The 25,372-nt window shown below is 36.7% G+C and overlaps 1 protein-coding gene across 1 annotated transcript in view; it reads right to left on the reverse strand.

The window, feature by feature from the left end:
• MMP16 (matrix metallopeptidase 16) overlaps positions 1-25,372 on the reverse strand; it is a 272,184-nt gene that overhangs the window by 124,006 nt on the left and 122,806 nt on the right. Inside the window, exon 2 of the mRNA XM_021688358.1 lies at positions 6,974-7,122. Coding sequence (XP_021544033.1) covers positions 6,974-7,122 — 149 coding nt within the window. The remainder of the gene's footprint in view (positions 1-6,973; positions 7,123-25,372) is intronic.

The following is a 25,372-nucleotide window of genomic DNA, read 5'->3' on the forward strand; positions in this document are numbered from 1 at the left end:
GTCATACCTTTGTCAAGATACCCTGTCATTATTTCTAATTTACATGTAAAAAATTTTTGATTTTCCTACCCAGATTTGTAACAATTCCTCTGATGCTTTATTTCAGCCAAGAGTCTTAACATCCTTCTAATGCCTAAGTTAGATACCCAGGTAATATTCTCCACTGCTCTTTCCTCACATCTAATCAAGCAGGATGCAGTCTTTTTGCCTCCAAAATTTCTCTTCTCTCTCTCACTAATGCCGTCCTTCTCATTCCTAAAGACAAATCTTTCCAGAACACAGATGTGTTCTCTATATATTCTGGGCATGAAAATGCTTATATAGAAAGAATCTGACTCAGGCTTACTTAAGGAGGATCCCCTGCCACCCCCCTCTATTTTCTAAGATCCACTCAGGTTCCTACAGAACTAAACCTCTTTCTGCCTTTGTATGCAGTAACCTCTGTCTGGCATAACTTCCTCTTTTTTCACACTGAGAATCCTAAACATCCTTCATTATTCAACAGTTTACCATCCCAACACGGCACGAATTATACTATGTGTTCCGATTTGTGTCTCTGTCTTCCACTGGCCTGAGTCACGGCAGAGAGCCAGGAATAATGGGGCCTATGCCCAGAGAAGTCTTCAATAAGAAAATGAAGCAAATGAATTGAGTCTGCATGTCTCTTTTGTACATGCTGATCCCCCTTACTGTCCACGTTTCTTGAAGACTTTGTAACTCTTCCCAGGTGTGTGCCTTGAACAAATGCTTATTGCATGGACACCGTGTAGACATTTTTATGTAAAACTAAATCATAAAGCAGATGACTTCAGTGTAAGAAATAAACATAAGAACAGGAATAATCTAATATCGATCAGTAATTTAATGCAAAAAACTCTTAATAAGGGTTGGTCGAGTTGAGAACACTCTATGTTAACTTCGCCAATATTTATATCCAAATATTCTGGCATAGATATATTAGCAGAAATTATTTATCAAATTATGCAAAATCCCCAAAATATGATAGAAGCACATCATGCCACTGAATATGACACATGGTATCTGAGCTAAATTGGCCTTTGGGCCTTTTATGTGACTCGAAACATTTAAATCATTCTTTAATTTCATAAGGAGTCAAGTTCTTTCTACTACAATTTTTGAAGTTCTTGGTGGATAAAAATGATTAGTGTTTAACAGGACTCATCAATGAATTAAATGTCTAATACTAAAGGTAAAGTTGGCATGTTAATATTGTTATTCAGGTAGAGTCTGACCCTGGGATTTATTTCGTTATCATACACCATATATTAGTTGCATTCATATACGAATTTGATAAAACCCATATATACTTGTACACGAGAGTGCAAAACTCTCCATGTACAAGTAGAATTGATTGATTGTTTCACCTCAGGTAACAACCGTATCACCTGAAAGAAACATGGGTTAAAGAGAATGTGTGTGTGTGCATGTGTGCGGGCTATTTTCAAGCAGTGCTTCTTTTGTGAAAGTTCCATTGCTAAAACATACTTATTTTTCTGTGTGTCAATACACAGCAGCTCATATACATGTGCTTCATTACTGACTCATTTGCTAAGAATTTTAAGTTGACATGCCAAAGCAAACAAAGACGTGGGAACCGGCACTGGCGGTGGGAGGGAGCTACAAGAAAGTCATTTTGTACTTTCAAGGTGTAAATCACGGCACTCCCTCCGTTTGCATAAATGCAATACTGATATTCAGTATTGATTTAATTGTTTAGAACCCATGGCATTTTCAGATTAGCTGGGCAGAGCATTAATGGTTTCCTTAAATTACCTGAACTGAGAAAGGAAAAACATCTGAGATCAGTGTTCTTGACAGGAGTGACATTGTAAACGTTAGGAGCAGGGATCCTAGAGCCAGACTGCTAGGGCTCCAGCCCCACCTCCACCACCTCTCGAGCCCTGGGACATTGGTCTGACTATTGTTTCTTTCTATTTCTCCGTTTCCTCATGTACAAAGTGGAAGTGAGAATATTATTGAATTAATGTGAGGATTAAATTAGTTAAGTCACGTGAAACACTTAGCACAGTGCCTGGCAAATAGCACCTGCTATGGTTATTAATTTATAATAATTATTATTATTTTACAAACATCAGGAAGCAGCTGGACTCGTAGTAGAAGCTGCAACAATAGCAACATACTGGTATTAGCATGTTTCAGGTCACCTTGACCTATGTGTTAACATCCCTTGTTATTTAAAACAGGGATAGCCTGGTGTTTTCATAAAACAGATAGCACCAGAGACACAATCCTGTTTTATGTGAATAAAGCAGCCACAAACTTCTAAACAAATCTGCAGTAATTAGAGCCACTATGTATGAAACAGTGTCCGTTGGTTTCAGTAACTTTTTTTTTAAAGAGTTGGGTATTCGAGTCAAACATATCAGGCCTCTCATCGCATGACTGTAAAGGAAGCCTTCAGGTTGAGTCTACACACCTGGTGCCCCAGTAGTGGGGCTGAAGGAAGACAGCATTTCAATAAAATGCGTACAATCGAAACGGTGCCCCCTGGAGTTGGAGTGGTACCACACAGTGGCTCTGGGTTCATATGCCTACCTTTACCGCGAGAAAAAAAAAATAACTCACAAAATTATATCTTATGCCTTATGATTAGTAATGTAAGAAAATGTTCATCTGCATAATTAAGAGGTTTCTATCCTCCAGACTTTTCCATGTTCTAATGGAAGGTAAGAGTAATATCTACTATTTATAGTTGTCCCCAAAAGATCATTTTACAAAGTTTTAAAAATGCTAATTTTTATGACTTTAAAAATCCTTCGGTTTTGTTTGTACTCATAGAGCCAAGTGCAAGAGTCGTGAAGAAGATTTTCTAAAAGTGAATTAACTTAGTGCTCAAAATGTTGACATTAGGCTGACAGCTCACTCTGGTCCAGAGTTTCTTTTTTCGATCAACTCATGAACTACTTGCATGGACACAGGTTATTCACAAAGCTGAAACTGCAGTTAGTGTACTTGAAAGCCTGATCACAGAGAATAGATGTAATAAGCCTCCATGATGCACAATGTGAAGAAAAAGCTCAGTTAGTGTCAGCTCTCATTTAAGCTTTCACCTTTCACCTTCCAGAAGGGGAATGAGGCTGATTTAGCTATCAGCCATCCTTCCATAGTTACCAAAATAAGGATTGATCCATCCTATAATGTAATCCTATAGTGTTTCAGTCCCATTGCTATAATCAGAAGTAAAAAGAAATTTAATTACTGATGAACTTATCTTTTATACCTATATTGAAAAAGAGTCTTAACTCGATAATTTAGACAAATGACTGAAAATCACGAAACCTATTGAAAATTAAGCCCCGAAGCTTATGGTTCTTGATATAGCTAAATAAATATTTCAATTCTCAAATTAGGAGAATTCAAATACCACTGTGGTTTCATAATAATTATTTGAAAAAGCTACACATTCAGTCTTAAATTAATTTTAATTAAGATAAATTAAATAAATTAAGCAGAATTACTCAGATCATCCTACATATGTATGAATACATGTGTATATTTGCATATTCATGTGTGTATACATGTATGTGTGTATATGTATACACACATATATGGAGGGAGATAAAAAAGAAAGATCACCTTAAAAATGATATCTCATCAAGCATGCTTCAATGCATGATAATATGCACACATAAAAGATGAATTAAAATTTTAAAATACCTACCATTAATATTGTAAAAACACATTAGACTCATTTTCATTATTGCCTTGCTATCTTTTTCCCTCCATGCTAAAATAATCCTTTTTCATGCACAACATAAATTGCTTCACTTATTAAGGAATTTAAGTAAGCTTGCTTATAAAAATTAGCTAAGCAACCCATAATTTTGAAGAACCATTGCAAGATATGATAATGAGCTCGTTTTAGGGTAGGGGGATAAGTATGCATTACTATCTCTCCAACACCAGTGCTAACTGATATGAAAGCAATATAGTAAGCCATTTAAGGTAATACCTAAATTTGTTGCTGGAAAATGGTTAATTTCTTCAACATAATATAGGGATCACCACAACTGCATCATTACTTTTAATTACCCAAAATTACAGACTGAATGCATCAAATGTCTGTCTGACAAAGGAGGACATAATTATTTAATTTAAAAACAACTGATCTTGACAAGAGCCTACAATTAGATAAGAGTTTATAGCAGCATATGAAAATGAATCTTAAGACATTATTTTAATACTGAGGAGTAATTTTAGGTCTATAATTGTAGTCCATATTTTATGTGATAAGGTTTAGATAAAAATTCATACTTTATAATTTGACTATGTAAAATAATAGAGTACAACTTCAGCATGGATTGTTACGACACATTCATTTGGGATTACAAAAGCACAGACAATTCCTTAAGTAGCATGATTATGGGGATTATACTTCCAAAAACAGGACACTATTTGAGCTGAGTACCCTGCGTAACACCACCTTAAGACTGGGGATACATCAGTGGAAAAACCCAGACAGCAGGCCAGTGAAGCCACAGGGCTTCTAGTGTGAGTGACAACGTGGGTGCCTTAGGGGACAGAAGAAGCAGGGCAATCTAGGAAGGGCCGAAGAGGGTTGAACCGGGCTTTAGTGGGCTCATCTAAGAATAACAGTGTATGTAAAGGAAAAGAAGCATTTCCAGTTAGAAAAGAGGAAGAAGAAAGGAAAGGAAAAAAAAAACTGAATTAGAACAAAGTTTGGTTAAAGAAAACAGATCAAAACACTGGTTGGTTTTAAATTAAAGGGTCCTATACAGCTGCTCTTCTCTCTACAATGCTATAACTCACAGAAATGCTACTTTAACTCCTACACACTGACACAATCATTTCTCCTGGGCTGGAATCTGAGCCACTGTGTGGCAGAATAGGACACAGGGTCTTTTTCTGCACCTCTGCATTTGACATGGTCCTGCCAGAGAACAACTAAAAACTGTTCAGACCCTTTCCACATAAGCGGCCTAAATAAATCCTGCGCACATTCCTCTCCCATCATCTCCTGACAAAGACCTTTTTCCAGCTATCTTGGGAAATCAAACCTATCCATCTTGAGTCCTTCCAATGGCCAGCAGGAGCTCTCAAAATGGACAGGAAACACAGATGCCACCGTCTATAGAACTCTGCTTTCTGAATTTTAATAGCTGGTAATAAGCAGATTCAAAGGAATTTGTTTCCCAAGCTCTCAATTTATTGTATTTTTAAAAACTGTGTCATACGGTCCAAGAAAGTCAATCAGAAGATAACAGCTCTGCACTAGGGAGCATAAAAGCTGTTCAGAGCACTCTGTAAAATGTTGCGATTAAAAGTATGATTTAAATGGAATTCTGTACTATATGCAGCAACAAAATGTAGGACTTGTTGGGTTTGCTTATTAACTTAATAAGCTATCTTTAAAATTAATTTATAATTGTAATTAAAATGAATTTAAAACTGTATTTATTTAGGACACTATTAACAGAGAATTGCAACGAATAGAGGGCAGCAGATTCAAAATATCCAAGTCCTAGTCCCAATATTAATAACAAGTTTCTCATTCTTGCAAAATGCATTATATTCATTCTTGGTTCTATTTTCCCAAATGGTATACCAAAGTTAGTATTTATGTATCTCTTAAAAATGGTAGGAGAGGTAATTATATTTATTTTTCAAAACTGCTTTGACGTTTAATCTTCAAGCCTTTTATTAGGTACTCGTCCTGTCTTGATGAAATAGGAACAGTATGACTAATACCATGCTGTAAGTATTAGAAGGCAAAATATAGTATTTAAATTATATTTAAGTTAGTTTAATATGTAAAAATTATATATACCTGAGTCAAGTAATTTCAGGTATTCAAGGTTTAAAAAGAAAAATAAATGTGTCATTTCTTGAGGTTCACAACATGGTACAGTAGAAAGTTCTTTGACTAAACACCAAAAGGTCTGGATTCTGCAACTACTCTGGACTTCACTTAGCCTTTGACTTTTAGTTTCTTTATTTGACAGTGTAGAGAGAAAAATATATCCTTGTCTTCCCTACTGTGGAGGGTTGATGTATGATGATCATATTAAATGATGAAGTAGATTTACTTTGTGAGTATCAAGGACTCAATAAACACAGATGATTCTTCCCTGCACTGACAGAATTAATCACGTCCTCCTTTGCTGTCCAAAAACAATAATGCTGTTTCATAATGTTACAGAACCTACAGCGTACCTGTGGTAAAATAATTTGTGATTATGTCTAGCTACACAGTTAACTTGAAGTTCCTCTGAAGAAGAGACTCTGTTTTCTGATCTGTTATATGCCTCTTTCACAGATGCAATGCCCAGTAATGAGTTACTGGTTGAATAAATAAATGAACAAATGATTGATGAATCAATCCATAAAATCACAAATATTATTAAAGAGTCAAAACAAGCCATTTGCTAATAAAAAACTGGAAGGAGAGACTTGCAGGAACCTCTCCTTGATTTAACTCATGTAGAAAATTACCACAAATAGGAGGCTACTAAACTGTTAGCTGACTCTCTAATACCCTTCCCCCCCCAGAAAGAGCCCTGGTTTGTATTGTTTCCCATTTTCCTTAGTGTCAATATTTCTACTCTGGCCAATTTCAAGCTACTGATATCATGTCACTTAACAGGGAAGAAACGTGCCCAATATGTCCGCACCAGCAGAACAAGCCAGCTCCAACACATCACTGACGTAGCTCTTCCTAAAATAGCTTCAGCCATTTACTCTGACTCTCATTGTTCCTTCTCCCCCCCATTTTGAAAAAGTGCCGCTAAAATCAAGTGAGTAAATTTGACTCTGACAGACCTGACATCCTAGTGGAGTAGGGTTGAAAGAGGTTAAATTCCAAAGGAAAGGGACAGGAGACAAATTGCTCCACTCATGGTTGGCGGAATTCACTTAAACTTTTTCAGCTCAAGGACCACAAAAAGAAAGATCGTGGATGCCCACTACTTACTCAATTGTGTTTCTGTCCACTTTTCCTGTCATGTTAATGCCGTAGAACTGCTGCATGGCAGCTAAGGCGGCCTGCATGGTCTCTGCGGAGCGCAGCACCGACATTCTGGGGTCAGTTGGTGGAAGGTAGCCGTACTTTTGTAACCAAACCTGCAATAAGGACAGTTCCTTTTAGACCGACCTCAAAACTGAACAATAACTTTACAGTAACTAGTGGATCTTTAAACTTTATTTCCTCTACAAGGGCATATATTATTTAAGTGTTTTCTCTTTTTAACATACATTCTGTAGTTTAATATAATTTTGGGGATCGTTGTGGATCTTTCTAGCACACCTACAAAAACTAACTGAAAAGAAAAAGGTTAGTCATTTGTTGCAAGCTTATTGTTTATAAGGAACTATACTCAATACTGGGTAAGATAACAAATAAAATATGACCCCTGCCCTTTAGGAACTCAACTTCCCCAAATAAGGGATGATACCTTTTCAACAATAACCCCAATGAGACATCTATGCTGGAAGGGGTAGTTAATGTGCATATATCACATCTAAAATGTCACTTTCCTGAAGAACTAACCAAGGGCTGTTGTCATCATGAGTAGCATCAACAATACAGACCATATTATTCTGTCATGACATTTTGAGTATAAATTTCATGTGATTGATCTATTCAATTGTAGTTAGATGTCTTCAAGGGTAGGTAAGTGTTTCTCATGTAAAGAATAGTCTTCCATTTATTTAAGGTGACTCACTTCAATCCAAATAATGTAAGTGACCAAAATTCTCATATATAGACGAATCAGACTATCTTGCTAAGTATGTTTGGGTCTCTCTTTAAGGATCTCATGATTTTTATTCTCCTCTTCCCCAGAGAAGGGAGATCCTGTGTGGATAGTGAGAGAAAGATGTCTGAGTTGAGCTCACATCCCAATTGTGATTATAGCAACAATTCAGTCATTTAAGGTCAGAATTTCAAAGTAACCTAAAACTCAGGGTATTTGGGGAAAAAAAATTTTCACCAGAGAGCAGATGCTTTCCAGTTCTACAATTCTATGCATTCATTTTAAATGCACAATCATATGTTCAGCTCATATCCCATCCTTCTGTCCCTTACCTCAATCTTCCATGGGGCACTAAGATTTCTTGAAGTGCAGTGAACTGCCTGTCAAATTGAGAAAGGCCAAGTAATTCTGCCTGTCACAGAGAATAGAAGCTGTGCTTTTTAGTGGAAGGTATTCACCAGTATGTATTTCCCTTGCCACCTGGGTCTATTCATCATACAAATGATGATTCTATGAAGCTACAGCTTTTCCCCGATACCTGATATACTTCCGCTATGACCTGACCACTAACACAGAGGAGAGCTATTTTCTCAGTGAAAACAAACAGTAATTATATAAATTAAATTTCACCAAAAGAGACTGATATTAAATATACCAAAGTCTTAATGTGTGAAAAGACAAGGTGGATTCATTTGTAGTATTTCCAAGAAAATGATGCCCCCAAAAGCTTAGAACTCTAAGCACAACCCTTTGAAAATAAAATAAAACATTTATTCTAAAACTGTTTAAGAGATCAACAACACCTCACTGTCAGGAAGGTTTACTTTCGAAACTCCATCTAGTAAATTCACCTACCACTTGGTGAAAACATGTCAAGACACTCCTCTCATCTAATCTGTAATGAATAGGCTTCCAGGGAAGACACGTATGTTCAGAGTTACCTAGTCAACAGTGCTGCAGTCTGAAATAGACTCCATTTGTTTTCTGAATGAAGGAGACAAGATTTCACTGGCAATGTATTACTTACTAGAAAATTCAATACCTATATTGTAATGCAATTTCCCCCAAATTAGAAGAGTTCATCTTGATACTTAACAATATACATGCACTAATATTCTGAAATTGAACTCTTTTTCCCATAACACTTTGTTTGCATTTATTTCTTACTTGTTAGAGAGCTGACTTGTTGCTAGGTTACTCATGGGTGCTAAGCTACTGGCCACCACATCGTTTATGGTGTCAGCAAAGAGAAAACTACACAAATAAAGAGACTATAAAATATATAAATTTTAAATGGATAATGAAAAAATAGCATGTTATAAAAATACATATTGATTTATGCATTACCCTTTAAAACAAATAAGTTGGAATAATAAAAAAATAAATTGTGATTTTTCTTCAAGATCTCTTTTATATTATGCCACTTATCATGAAAGTCAATTTTTTCTAAATGATTGAGAAGTGAATAATTCTTTTTAATTAAAAAATATCAGAAAATCTATGGGACCTACCATTTTATAGTCAAAGTTTGTTTTTGTCTGATAACTGGCACTGAGATTATGGGTCACCTTGAGTTTACCATTCTTAATATCATTGTTATTTGTTAATTAAGATATCTTTGACATCATCAAGAATTAACCAACAATAATTCTCAATGGAAACTTGCAATGCATCTTTCCACAAAACAGTGGAAAATCAAGCATGTCAGTGTCATGTTAAGAGTATGAAACCAGCAAGCCATCAATAACATTTTTTATTAAAACTGCTGTGGACAATCATACTCTACGTGGATATAAAAAACAAAACCTAAAGTATTAATTTGATCCACAGTGCATCTTTACATCCAATACTCAAAAACTGCAGGGAAAAACAAATACTTGCTTAAATAATCTTAAACACCGAGAGAGTATAGTCTCTTGAGTTTGTTTTTGTCTTTTTTTTTTTTTTTAAGATTTTATTTATTTGCGAGAGAGACAATGAGAGACAGAGAGCATGAGAGGGAGGAGGGTCAGAGGGAGAAGCAGACTCCCCGCTGAGCAGGGAGCCCGATGTGGGACTCGATCCCGGGACTCCAGGATCATGACCTGAGCTGAAGGCAGTCGCTTAACCAACTGAGCCACCCAGGCGCCCCGAGTTTGTTTTTGTCTTACACGAACTACTTAGTTTTAAGCTGTTGACACCACAGAATTCTCAGAGTCTGATCATTTTTGGTATGATAGAGAAAAGAAATCTGTACCAAATAGCCCTACATAAGATGCTAACGCTCCTTGGAGGAGACTAAGTTGGTCAACCATGGTGATGTAAAACTGACCAAATACAAAGTGGACAGGACACTCAGCATCAACGGTAGAAAACCACTATGGCCAAAATCCAGAAAGCTTTGTAAACACTGACTCTTAAGTCACCATTGAATGACGATCAGGTATAAATAGTATATATCAGATTCAAACACTGGTCCATAATCATCATAGAGGTATAGGAAACTCTGTTATAAGTCATCTTATTCTATGTATATAGAACAAAAACCCTTGTGTTATATAAATAGAGCACGGTGGGTAGCCTTAGCACCTTATCAATCTAAAGTAACGAAAGGAAATTTTAAAAATTCAAATATGAGGGTGCCTGGGTGGCTCAGTCAGTTAAGCGTCTGCCTTCGGCTCGGGTCATGGTCCTGGGGTCCCGGGATCGAGTCCCACATGAGGCTCCCTGCTCAGCGGGGAGTCTGCTTCTCCCTCTCCCTCTGCTGCTGCACTCTCTCTCTCTCTCTCTCTGTCAAATAAATAAATAAAATCTTAAAAAAAATTGAAATATGACAGAAGTGACATAGAAAACATTTTTCTTTTCTACTAAATTACAACCTTTAATATCTTATTTGATAGAAAATTAAATTAAATATACAAAGTAATATTTGAAGGTACACCTTATCCCTTAAAGACTATACCATAGACTTCATCCTCATACATTATTATTTGAAATATATCCCTGTTTTAAACATTGTTTTTAATGTTTAATGTTTAAATTTCCTGGATGACAGGAAATAAGTTTGCCTTCTGAGATTGCTTGTCTCTTAATATTTTTTTCAGTGCTCTCAAAAGCATATAATGGGTAGTTAAGGAATAATTTCCTCATGTATGCATTTGGGGGAAATGTTGAATTTGCAGGTTTGATGTGAGGACTGAGAATACATAAAGCCACCAGCACATTTTTTGCTCAATCATATTATTATTTTATGCTTACTAATTGCTCTGAGTTCTTGAAATTGTTCCTGCTGTCCTTGGAATGAATGGGGCAAGACTGAAATGCAGGTAAGATGTAAAGAATCAGAGTTGTGAGGAAAGACAACTTGTTTTTATTTTGTTTTCTTTGTTTTGCCTTCTTTTGCTTACTGGATAGACACATGCATTTCTAGTGCACTGAGAGCACTGGAAAACTATCAAGAAACAAGTTTCTTTGGAGGCAAAACTTGTTTTACTGTCTGGGAATTAGCCCATGTCATTATCATGAGGACAAGCAACCACAGAACCTCAAATACAGCAACAAAGTCTAACCTTGAATTACCTTCCCTCTTTTACTAACAGTCAAATTATCTTGCTATCTTGGAGACAAAACCAATTTCCTGCACTTAGTGATTATTCAAATGGAGGAACAACCAGAAGAGTGCTGGTCTCTGCAGAGTAAGAGGACTTACCAAGCAATAAAAGGTAAACATTTAAATATTAAATTCTGTGCCAATAGATATTGCCTTTACCAGACTGTAGTATAAATAGGAGTAGCAGGCACGCAAAGTTTTAGTAAATCCCTTAATAAAGAATATCTTTGTCACTAATATTTCATGTAACCATATTGGGAAAACCTGTATTAATCAACTCAGCTATCCACACCCATACATCAGTGTGGTATCCTGAAAGATGGTTATCAACAACAAAAAGGAGACATTAGCAGTTCTCATGACTAACAACAAATATAAACAGAGGATTTTTAGAATATATATATTTTTTTTAGATTTTTTTTTAAAGATTTTTATTTACTTATTGAGAGAGAGAGAATGATAGAGCATGAGAGGGAGGAGGGTCAGAGGGAGAAGCAGACTCCCTGCTGAGCAGGGAGCCCGATGCGGGACTCGATCCTGGGACTCCAGATTCATGACCTGAGCCGAAGGCAGTCGCTTAACCAACTGAGCCACCCAGGCACCCCAGAATATATATTTTTACTTAGTCTCTCAGGCCAGTACTAAAATCTAGAGAAGTAGATTTTCCTCCAGTTGTTAAAGCTAGTAAGTTTATCAATGCCTTAATATAACATTAAGATACTCCTATTCATTTACTCAGGTGAATCACAAATGCAAGAACCAGATTAAAATTCCATCACTGGCAGGACCCAACATACGGAAAGAACATCTTGAAAGGATGCTTAGACATTTTTCCAAGAAGAATTTAAATAATTAAACTAATGAATTTATTAGGGCAGGGAGGGATATATTTTAGAATGTATGTCAGACCACATGTCTATTTGTGACTGAGCAAGTGATTTCAGATAAAGCTCATTGCAGCTCATGTGTGGTATGGCCAAATGCAAAGTCCATGGGCCCCGTGATCATATGATCCAAATTATAGCACTCAATATAGAAGGAAAAGGGCAAAGGTAATAGTTTTATTTATAGTATTTACTTTATAGTATTTTATGGTATTTTAGTAACAATCACTTCAATTTACACAATTATATAATTTTTTATTATTTTCGGATGTCATTTTAAAAATTATTGAATTCATATTAAATTTTAACATATTTATTAAAAAAATTTAAGTATGTAATGATTAACATATAATCTGATATAATTAACTGACTTTCTTGATAAAATAAAGGAAAGCATTTTTAATAGTTTTCAATATTATAATATTATTTTCCATTTTTCAGTATGAGACTTCCAAATGTTAAAATTCTGTTATTAACTAAAATTAACAACTAAAAAGTGTCCCTCCCCTATTTTGTGTATTACCCACAGAGTTAGCAAAGGTTTAAGGACATTTTCCCCTGAAACAGCATATATTTCATAGTTACAAAGAAGGGCAGAATTTAGGGGCTAAATTTTCTAGTCTGAAAAGTGGCTATCAATATGAATTATAACTACCTATTAACCAAAAAACTAAATTGATGTGGGAGTAGTCATTCAGAATTGGTCAAATTGAAAATTCATAGGATAAGTTAATGAGGCAGAAATTAGCCTTTCTGTTCATTCAAAAATCTAAATGGGTTCTAAATCACCATCCCATTCCTACCATGAATGAATCAGTGTATGAAATTGTACATATAGAATTCAATTCCTTTAGAATTTTACTGTCTATTTAAATGGCTTCTTAAAATGGAAATCAAACAGTGGAAGGACCAAAAGTTACACCATTGAACATCTTAGCCATCAAGAGACAACTGCCTTTTGGACAAGGAGATGGAAAATAGCTGGATCATTAGTAAAAATTATAATGATCATGATGACCATATTTTTCACCTTAACATGAAATTCTTTAATTTGTTATAGAAACTAAAAACTTGGGATATAAAGGCTAGGGAGAGATTTTTCCATTCTGCATTTGAGTGAACTGCAGTTGGTATTTCATAGCTCTGGGAGCTAATAGTAATATTAGCTCAAATAGTAATGGCTGAGCTCCAGTGATCAAACAAATAAACAAAAACAAAACCCCCCACCAAACTAAAAAAACAGTTGTTTTTAATTGGGATTCTATCATATGCTAGTCATTGTACTGGCAAGTTTGAGTACTATGCTATATTGGTCTCCTTATGGTTTTTCCTAAGTATGTTTTACATTTTTAAAGATGAATATATAGTGTCCATGCACATACACAGACACACTGACAAAACAAGACCAAAATAACTCAAAAAGACAAAACTCAACCAACAATGAACAATAGCAGGGCATTATGTCATCTCACTAACCCCAGTTTCTCAGGTGGACAGAAATAATTACCAAAACAGTAACTACTTATATTAATCATTAACATGATACTACTTTTTATCAAAATCACCTCACAAAGCTAAATAGAGTAAAATTCTCCTCAAATTTGTGCTTCCTTACAGTAGTGAATGAAGTGCTGAGCAATGCATCCTGTGAATTTTCTAAAAGGCATGTCCTTGAGCCTGAGTCAGGTGGATGATCAACTCAACTCGCCCTTATTTTCTGGGGGCAGATTCAATCTCACCAACACCAAAAAATGATGAGGAGATTAATCTCAGGGTCTTCAAAGTAGGAGTATAAAATGCCCCATTGAGATGTAGGCCCAAAATGCCACAGCATTTTATGTAATGTGTGATCCACACATTCATGCATGAATACACCTATCTATAAAATAAGAAGAAATCAACTTCACTTTTATTTAATGTTCAGATTGATATTGGGGCCCTCACGTGGACGGACATTTATTTGTCACCTGCATTCCAGCAGGTGTCCGGAGGAAGGAGGTAGAGTTCCACAGTGTGGAGGGGTTTACAGAATCACCTGCAACAGTTAGCTTGATTCTAGCACATTATAACACCACTATTTTTCTGTGACAGATTAAATGAATTTATGGGTTATATCGTCTTAAAAGTAGAAATTTTATAATACTTTGTGATATGATGGGGAATGGCCAAAAACATATTTTGTACCATATATATGTTTCCTGGTTATCTTATGAAAATGTAAAGAGTTGTCAAACTTGAATAAGCTATGCATTTCTTTTACAAAAAGACAACAGTGTTGCCTTTTTCTGTAAAGGGAACTGGCTGCAAATAGTATGCTACTCAATTGCTATTTTGAAAGTAATCTGTCTCAAGATAAATGTGATGTTTTAGTAATGTAGGAGAAAGAAACTACTTTTGAAAGATGTGCGATGTAGAGAGTATGTTAAAAATGCATGTTTAGAAATGTTTCCATTATCACAAGACTTTGTACTCAAAAAGATATAAATACTTCACCTATTAAAACTCTCTCTTAAAAAACAAAAAACTCTCAATTTCCTACTTTAAAATTCCAGCAACAGGGGTGCCTGGGTGGTTCAGTCCGTTAAGCATCTAACTCTTGATTTTGGCTCGGTCATGATCACAGGGCCATGAGCTCGAACCCCATGTGTCAGGCTCTGAGCTGGGTGTGGAGCCTGCTTAATATTCTCTCTCTCCCTCTCCCTCTGCTCTCCCCTCCTCCCCACCAGGGTGCTCTCTTTCTAAAAATAAATAAATAAATAAATAAAAATAGAAAAAATAAAAATATAATTCCAGGGGGTGCCGGAGTGGCTCAGTTGGTTAAGTGTATGCCTTTGGCTCAGGTCATGATATCAGCGTCCTGGGACAGAGCCCCGCATTGGGCTCCCTACTTGTGGGGAGTCTGCTTCTTCCTCTCCCTCTGCTCCGTCCCCTTCCCACCACCCCCTCCCCCCCACTTGTGCGCTCTCTCTCTCAAATAAAAATTTTTAAAAAATAAAGTAAAATAAAATTCCAGCAACAGAATTTTCTACCTATAAGATAGCCTGCTAAAAAAGAATAATTTTAGTGGGATTTTAAGCCCATTTGTTAAAAATATGAAAATGCAACACCTGATTAGTTTTCAGGGACAACTGACAGACATCATGGAATATGGAAACTTACTGTCTGAATTTTACCAAAAAACTTTTGCATAATTGATGGGTAGGATTATAAAACGAGGTTCATGAGTTGCAATCAGCTAATGATGTAACTTTTTCAGTTGTATGTACGTTTCCTTGTGAGGTGGTGAGATGTCTTTTTTGGCCATGGTAATTTTAAATGGGTCTTGAAATCACTGTATTTCCAAGTGTTAAATCAATATTATAGTGTAGTCAGTGACAGAATTCTCCAGGATAATAATTAGTGATAGTCCTAATAGGAGCAAAACAATATAAATACAATTAATAAGTAAAACAAAAAATATTTTTTTAATTTTATGACATCCTTAGCTCATCTTAATATTCCTATTTTGAATATGTTTCATAATATATACAATGTTTAGTACATCTGTTCATGAATAGAATTATAAATAAGAGAGGGTAAATGTTAAAAAAATTGATTGATGGAGATATGCTATCAAAAGTGTGGAGATCACTGATCTGATAGAAAGTACTCTATTTTTAAAAATGAAGCTACTTCCTTAAATTCTCTCCAATGTGATATACTTACTCTCCCTAAGGGATGAGAAGACAGTTTATCAATATCTATATATTACATTCTGACTGTGACAATTCCCAAGCTCTTCCTTTCCGTCATACACTATTGAAGCTACTCAAGTCCTATAGAATAAATTCCTTAGGATGATTACCAAGCCATTCATGATTTAGTCTCAAAGTGTGCCTTTGTTACTTTGCTCCATGGAATTCTTTGGTCACACTGAAATTTGAGTCCCACTCCCAACAGACGTCCATAAGAACAGCAACCATTCCTTTATTGCCCACTATGTACCAATTTACATGCATTATCTTTATCCCTTATAACACGTCTGTGAGTTAAGCACTATTATCTCTGTTTTCAAAATGACAGAATACACCCCAGAACGATTAAATAACTTTCCCAAGGACGCACCGATATAAGAGGAATGATCAGTATTCAAACAGAGATCTGACAGATACCCATGCTTGGCTCTCTCTGTTATTCTAGGCTGCCTCTTAGACATGCGAGAGACCCAGCTGCCTATCTCTATCCTGGGAAATCCTAGGAGACCTATTCACATTTCAAAACAAGAAGGCAGACCATCTGAAAATACATCTACAGTAACTGACAGTGTTCAGTTTTTATGCAAACAAACCATCCCATTTTATATCACGAAAGTATATCTTAACCGTGGTTGCCTATGTTCTGGGTGTAACACTCACTCCTACCTCCAAGAGCTTCTCTAATTGCCAATGCAAAACAGGCTCGCACGGTCCAATCTGCCCGGCCCAATTAATATTTTTATTTCCATGCTAGACTATTTCATGTATGGCCACTTCAGTTTTACAGTTAAAAAAAAAAAACAAACAAACCCCCAAAACACTGAAATGCTCTTTGCCAGAGACTTACCCTTTCTTCACTAATTCTTTCACGGCACTTTCTTACTGTAGCTTTGATACCGCTGGTCAACTGTATCTACACTTCCCTTGGTTATCTCTTCTAAAATTAACCCTTCAAATACCATCTATTTGCTGATGACAGACCAATTTAACCCTCTAACCCTGACCTCGCCCTAATGCCAGGACTGCTATCACACTGATGTTTAAACCCCAAACACAGAATTACCCTTAATCCTGCCTTTTCCTCATCATTCACATCTAATCCGTCATCACTCCTTAGCTCCAACTTTACCTTGAAAGCAAACCTTATTTCTGCTGACACCCCTTTGTCTAGGACACCATCATTTATCACCAAAAATTACAAGATTCTCCAACTGGTCTCTGCTTTCATATTGCTACCTCACTCTCATCCAACGAGTTTTTTTTTTTTTGATAAAAACACAACCCAAAATTTACCATTTTAACCATTTTCAGTTTAACAATTCAGTGGCATTAGGTACATTTACATTGTTACGTATCCATCACCACTATTCATCTCCAGAATTTTTCATCACTCCAAACTGAAATTCTATATGCGTTAAACAATAACTCGCCCTTTATCTTCTTCTCACAGTCCTTGGTAACCACTATTCTACTTTCTTTTTTTTTTTTTTAAAGATTTTATTTATTTATTTGAGACAGAGAGAATGAGAGAGAGAGAGCACATGAGAGGGGGGAGGGTCAGAGGGAGAAGCAGGCTCCCCGCCGAGCAGGGAGCCCGATGCGGGACTCAATCCAGGGACTCCAGGACCATGACCCGAGCCGAAGGCAGTCGCCTAACCAACTGAGCCACCCAGGCGCCCCACTATTCTACTTTCTATGAATGTGACTCATGTAAGTGGAATCATGCAGTATTTGTCCTTTTGCATCTGATTTATTTCATCTAGGATGTTCTCAAGGTTCATCCAAATTACAACTTGTAGTGTGTAACATTTTTAAAGGTGAATAATAGGACATTGTATATACACCTTTTTGTTTACCCATTGATCCATCAAAATTTTAGTTGCTTCCATCTTTTTGGATATTATAAAGAATGCTGTTATAAACACTGGTCTACAAATATCTTTTCAAATCCCTGCTTTCAGTTTTGGGGGGTATATATTTAGAAGTGGAATTGCTGCATTTTATGGTAAATCTACATATAACTTTTTGAGGGACTGCCTTACTGTTTTCCAGGGGCTTCACCATTTTACATTCCCACCAATAATGCACAAGGGGGTCCAATTTCTTTTCTTCCTCACCAACACCTGTTATCTTCTGTTCTTTGGTTTGTTTTCATTTTTTTGTATGTGCTATATCTTTTTAAATGTAGATCAGGGAATAGCATTCACTTGATTATAACCCTTCAGCAGTTTCTCAGTGACTTAATGTAAAATTTAGATTCCTTACTGTGGCCGACAAGTCCATGCACAGTCATTGTTGAAACTTTAACTTCTTTTCATAGTACCCCCTTTTAATATTCCACGCATATGGTCTTTTTTTATCCCCCCCCACCCCCACCTCCCGGACCCAGCTAAATTCTTTCCTGCCTTGGGGTACTGCATTTACCTTTCCCATGTATGAAATACAAAAATACATTTCCCTCCATCCTTTAAAATTTAGGTCAAATTAGACTTCTTCAAAGAAACCTTCCCTGTTTCCACTTTACCACTACCACCAACACCAGGGAGCATCCTGTTTAAGTCCCTCACCACACTTATCATGATTGTTATATGGTAGCTCTGTTTACTTATGTGTTTGTTCTTTATCTTTATATATCTCTTTCAACATGATAGGCACAACACCTAGAACAATTTTCTGAGCTGGAGTAATGGAATTACAAGGGCTAGATAAATGGAGAACCCACTGGGGTTGGGTTAACTACCCAATTATTCAACACCCCCCCCCACATATGCAACTAGACTCCAAATGTGAACAATAAATCTTAGCTCATCGCATCCATAGCAAAGGTTAGTAACTTTCAGGCACCTCAGAATAATTCTAGGAAATACAGAGCAAGGTAAAATATGGGTCAATGTTAGAAAAGCACTTAGCAGTTTTCATCTTTGCCTTTTCAGATTCAACTTCCATCCCCACATCTGGAGATAAAAATCAATGTGGAATTGTTTTTACAGCTTTAAAATTGCTTTCAGGAAAGTACTGATGAGTGTAAACAACACACCAACAGCTTACATTTATTAAGTCAGGTGCTGTGTTAATCTCCTTAATACACTGGCTCATATAATTATCACAACAAGCCTGTGAGGTTGGTATTATTATCTTCATTTTACAGATGAGGAAACAGGCTGAGAAGGGTTAATCAACTTGCTCAGGGCTTCAGAGCAAGTAGGTGATATCCAGGGATATGAGTCTCATAGGAGTGTGAGTCTAGAATGGCTCTTGTTCTTAACAATTGCCAGGAAGCCAAGAAGAGAGAGTCCTTGATAAACTAGCCTTTATGATATAAGATTAAGGATGGCCCGAACAGGCCATTCTAGGTCAGAAATCAGCTGTCTTATTTCACATAGCTGAATCTCATCCGTGGGTAGTTGGGACATTTTGCTGAAGAAAAAGAAAAAAAAAAAACATAAATTGAATGACATTATTACCTATCTGTCCAACAGAACCCTAGCAACTAGTAAAGAGGGAGGAAAAGTAAGGAGCTCTCAAAAGGCTGAAAAGTATTCTTATTCTCTAAAAGTGAAACTTTCATTTCTTTTGAAACAGCATAGTCCTCTAAAGGCAAATCTCTTTCTGATTTCCACCACATGATAAGAAAAGAGGTTTGATTTTACCAATTAATTATTATACTGAGATTTTGGAAGCACTAAACTTTGCACTTAATTTTGAAGTAGGGAAGGACAATTAATAATTGTCCTGACAGAACTCCAGAAGATAGAGTGAATATGGAAGAATATTTAAAAACAACAAGGGGCACCTGGGTGGCTCAGTCGGTTAAGCGTCGGACTCTTGGTTTTGGTTCAGGCTATGATCTCATGGGTTGTGAGACAGAGTCCTGCTTTGGGTTCCACACTCAGTGGGGAGTCTGCTTGAAGATTTTCTCCGTCTGCCCCTTCCCCAAATCCCGCACGTGCGTGCACTCTCTCTCTCTTAAATAAAAAAAATAAATAAATCTTAAAAAAAAAATAAAGACAACAACAAAAACACATGTATTCCAACTGCCAGTACTCACCAATCAGCTTTCTATCTCCAGGGACAATCTTGTGCTTCAAATTGTGAAAGCATCCTTTGCCCCAGAAGGTGTATACTTCTTGGAAATGTGAAACTTTTTTTTTAAGGGAATAACATAGTATGAAGGTTGAAAGAGTTTAACATCTATTATAATTAAAGTATTTGGAGAATAAATGCTTTCTAACAATTACAATTAGAAGGGTTTTTTCCCCCCAAAATAAGATACCTGTGTTTTAAAAATATATATGCTTTATGATTAATGAGTGGAAATTAAAGTTTCTCAAGGATAAGAAGTATTCCAGATTCTTCTAAAGAGGAAGGAATTTTAAAAAATGAATTAAAAAAACAACTCTTCCATGTGCACTAATTTTTACTAAAATATTTACTAAAATCTTATTATGTACAAGTTCTTGGCTAGGCCTTAAGGTCACCACACTGAACAATACAAAAGTAGCCCTTGGTCTACTGGAGCGTTCAGACTGATGGCTTGGAAGACCAACAGTAAATAAGCAATCTCCAAATAAATATGTCATTTCAGATTGTAACAAGTGCTTTAAACAGAACAGAGTGTTGTGAAATCTAACTGAAGGATCTAATTTAGATTTAGAGGATAAGAAGACACATGAACTGAGAGTTGAACTGCAACTCAAAATATAAGAAAAAGCAAAGGAGAAAAAAGAGAGAAGCTCATACTAAGGCAGAGATGGGCAGGCACATATGCCCAGAAGCATGGGTGGTGGGTTTAAAACATGTGTACAAATTCTTTGACACCTGTCCCATCAAAAGGAGGAGTCTAATTTCCTCTCCCCTTGGTTATGGGCTACTTTTATTACTTGCTTTTGATTAGCAGAGTATGATGGAAGGATGAGATGCTGCCCAACTTTTAAGGCTGGTTAGAAAAGTCTTCTGCCTGGCTCTCTCTTGGGAAAATCACTCTGGGAACCCAGCCTCCAAATTGTAAGGAAGCCCAGGCCACATACAGAGGCCACATGTAGATTCCCTCTGACATTCTCATGTGAAGTCCCAACCAATGAGCTGGCATCAACTAACTGAGACAAGGGACTAATATGCATTCACATGATTCTAGCTCCCAGCCTGTGAGTAGTGCTTAGAGAAACAAGCTACCCTTGCTGAGCCTTGCCCAAACGACAGATTTGTGAGTAAAATGAATGCTGTTGTTTTAACCCACTCAGCTTTGGGACTAATTGTTTCACAGTAATAGATAAGTGGACTAGCATGAAAGAGCTTTGAATTTTCAAGGAACTGAAAGAAAGCCACTTTGGCTAAGAGGGAATGAGTCTAGGAAAGAGTTATACGATCAAGTCATGTGTGAGTGTGATATAGGAAGCAGAGAAGGGTTTTAAACCTCTAAGTGATATGATCATATTCGGGTTTGGAAAGTGTCACTCTGGCTACTGTGTGGGTAATTAATTGGAGAAAATATGAATAAAGTAGGGGCAGTTAGGAAGTAAATGCAATGCTGGCAGTAGCTGGGAAGATGGATAAGTAGATGACTTCAGGATACATTTGAGAGGTAGATACAACTTTGCAAGCTATAAAGTATGTTGCAGTTGTTGTCACTACTATTACTATTGTTATACCACTTAAGTGCATACTGTTTTTTGGAGGTTTGAATGCTAGGCACTAGGATACAAAGAAACTTCAAAGTGTTTGCCATTAAGGAGTTCATAGCCTAGCTGTCAAAGAAACAAGCAAACATTCTGATGGAAGCTTATATGGGCACCAAAGGTGCACCTGGATAGGTCACCCAAACCTCCAAGGGTAGAGTTTTGGGGTGATGGTAATAGAACTTAAACATACCTCAAAAAGCATTTCAAGGCATTTAAATCTCCTTAGTTTATAAAAAGGCTCCTCTGTCCTCTTTCCATCTCCAAGGTCACTTCCTTAGAGTAGGCTCTCCTTTACTTGTACTTGAATATTGCAACACTTGCCTAATTGCCTAATTCATTTCCCTGGCTCCATATTCTTTCCATTTTGATCTACCCTACTTAGTACTGAAAGATTAATTATCCTAAAATATCATTTCCTTTTTTTAACTTTCCTGCTCAAGACACTATGATTGCTATCATTTACTTCCTGAACTGGTTTAAAACTCTTTTCTTATATTTAATAAACTCCAAAAGCTCAGAACGTATCTACTTCTGCAAACTCGACCCTCTTTAAAAACATGTATACTGGGGTGCCTGGGTGGCTCGTCGTTAAGCGTCTGCCTTCGGCTCCGGTCATGATCCCAGGGTCTTGGGATCGAGCCCCACATCGGGCTCCCTGCTCAGCGGGAAGCCTGCTTCTCCCTCTCCCACTCCCCCTGCTTGTGTTCCCTCTCTTGCTGGTCTCTGTCAAATAAATAAATAAAATCTTTTTTTTAAAAAAAACATGTATACTAACTGAATATTACCCAAACTGATTTATGGGCCTCGGAATGTGTTTCCCAGGGTTTGCTTATGTTCCTACCAGGCCCATACCATCATTATCCCGCACACACCAACATGTCTTGCCCAATCAAGTCCCAGTCTTCCTTGAAGTCTTTATATTTCCTTCTCTCTCTCTCTACTATTTAGTGGGCAGGCAGCTCACTGAGCACTTAAGACGTCATCACGTGACAGGTAATGTTCTAAGGTGGGAATGCGCACAGCCTCTGAGTCCAGGGGATAGAGGCTCAAGCCTGGATCACATACCCACAAGTTATGGTCTTGAGCAAAACACAGGGCCTTTGTAAGTTTCAGTTTGTACATCTGTGAAATGGAGATAATATCACTACCTAAGGATTGTATCGAGGATTCAGTAAAATATCCCTACAAGAGTACTTACCATAGGGTATGGCACCAAATAGTTCAGCAATAGTGAATAAAAAATATATTTATTTTTTAATATATTTAAAAATATATAATTATTTATGTAACATACTTCTATTTCCAAATTATCTGAAGAATACATGACAGTTTTAGGTAGCAGATTTGTTACATTCTTGACAAAATATCTCTGATCTCTACACCCCCTGGGAAGAAACCACAAAACAAAAAAAAACCTGTTCTGCTGCTAGCACATACCATCGCTGATGAACATCTCATGAGCCTCTCTGGGATCTTATCCTCTGAGGTTCCAGTACAGGATACTTGAGCTGTATCCTCTCTCTACCATGAATCCTGTTTTCTACTTCCTGGATTCCGCTCAGTCTCCTGTCATGTCTTGTAATTTATATTAACAAGATAAGTCTGGCACAGGCATCAATTTTAGTTTTTCCTCTTTTCTTCTGAAAATATGTCCCTAACTGCACTTATTTTATCTATACGAATTGCTACCTTTGCTTAATTCTACACATCCATGGCTTAGTTATCCTACAGGTTCAAGCATTACTTATATGCAACAGCTGAGCTTGCCTTCCCTCACCTTTATTTGGCTTCTCTCTGGTAACAAGGCAGATGAACTACATCTTTGTCATGTTTCCTGGTGATGTAAACACTCATATAGCAAGACTGACAAAATTATAAGGACTGTGCTATTTGAGGACAATAGTGGGACAGAGAGAGGGAGGTAAGAAGTAAAAGAGAGAGAACACAAAGAAAAATGAAACACCAACAGTTAAGGGGTGCCAAAGAAAAGAGGCCAACAAAAGACACAATGGAGACACCAGAGAAATAGGGAAAGAATCAGCGGTGTCATGGAAGTTGACAGAGGATTATTTCAGGTCACATCCATCAAGACTGATAAAACTTAAAAAACACCCCCCCCAAACTTCGCATTACAAAGCACTGGCAAAGCTGTGGAGCAACAGCCCTCTTCCACAATGCTGATGGGAATGCAAATTTATACAGTATGTCGGGAAACAATCTGGCATGTATTAAAGTAGATGTAAATACTCTAAACAAATTTGTAGGGTATATTCCTTAGAGAAATTCTTTTTTTTTTTTTAAGATTTTTATTTATTTGACAGAGAGAGACACAGCGAGAGAGGGAACACAAGCAGGGGGAGTGGGAGAGGGAGAAGCAGGCTTCCTGCAGAGCAGGGAGCCCGATGCGGGGCTGGATCCCAGGACCCCAGGATCATGACCTGAGCCGAAGGCAGGCGCTTAACGACTGAGCCACCCAGGAGCCCCTCCTTAAAGAAATTCTTATATATGTGCACCAGAGACTTGTGTGCAAAACAAAACAGAACAAAACAAAAATTAAAAAGGAAACCTAACTAGAGAATGGAATGGATAAATGAATTGTGCTATAATATTTCAGGGAGATTCTATATAATAGTGTGAGGAAGAAACTATGACCTTCTCTTGGTGTCTCATTTCTTCCTTTCAATATTCCAGGTCTCACCTCCTCAGAGAGCAGCCTTTCCAAGTCATCCTAAATAGACCTCTCCTGTTATTTTATATTTAAATAACTTATTTAATTCCTCTAGAGTAATTTCCAAAATAGATATTTATTTTGTCTCCTACTTTCTGGACTCTGGGCTTCATGAGGGCAGGGACTATGTGTGCCTTACTAAACTGCAGACAGAACTGTTCCTGGCATGGAGTAGGTACTCAATAAATACTGAATGAATGAGCAAATGATTATATTTGATTATTATATACTCATAAAGAAGAATCAGATGGACCCATATGTAGACACATGTACACACATACCTATATGCTATGCTTGCATGTGCATAGAAAACGTCTACCTGTTTACACAAGAAATCATTAAGGATGTTTACCTCTTATGAATGGAATTTGTGGGTAAAGGGTTGAAACAGAAGATTCCAGGTAACTTTTACTTTTACTATTTAACTATCCTAAGATTATGCTTTTAAAAGACCCATTAAATAAATGAAAAATCAGAGGCAAAGTCTGGTTAAAAGCAGTCCTTATTCTATGTATAACAGATGATTTCCCACATAATATTCAAAGATTGCCTAAACAATGCAATTTAAATAGATTTCAGGGACTGCACTTGCACTGATTAAACATAATGAGTTCTGTATTTCTGCAGCAATATCATTAGACCACTAATCCAGTAAACATTATGTTAAAATCTTCCACACTGATTCTTTTACGTTACTCATTTTGTGTTTAACATGTTATTTTGACTTGATAAATACAGCAAATTAAAATGTGAAATGGGTCAACCCTGCAATTCCGAATTGTTGGGGAATAAGGAAAACTGCTCCATGAAACAGAATTACATGATTACATTTAGATTTATTTCAAAAATATTCTACCCCATTCAATATATGATGTTGCTCACAGAAAAATATACTCAATAGGATTAAAAGAGATAACACTGACATTTAAGGGGAAAAGAGTAAGCAATAAGATAATGTGCCAGTGGCAAGATTAATATAGATTATTATGTCTACTCTAATATCCT

Source organism: Neomonachus schauinslandi, chromosome 4 (genome assembly GCF_002201575.2).
Source record: "Neomonachus schauinslandi chromosome 4, ASM220157v2, whole genome shotgun sequence".
NCBI classification, from domain to species: domain Eukaryota; kingdom Metazoa; phylum Chordata; class Mammalia; order Carnivora; family Phocidae; genus Neomonachus; species Neomonachus schauinslandi.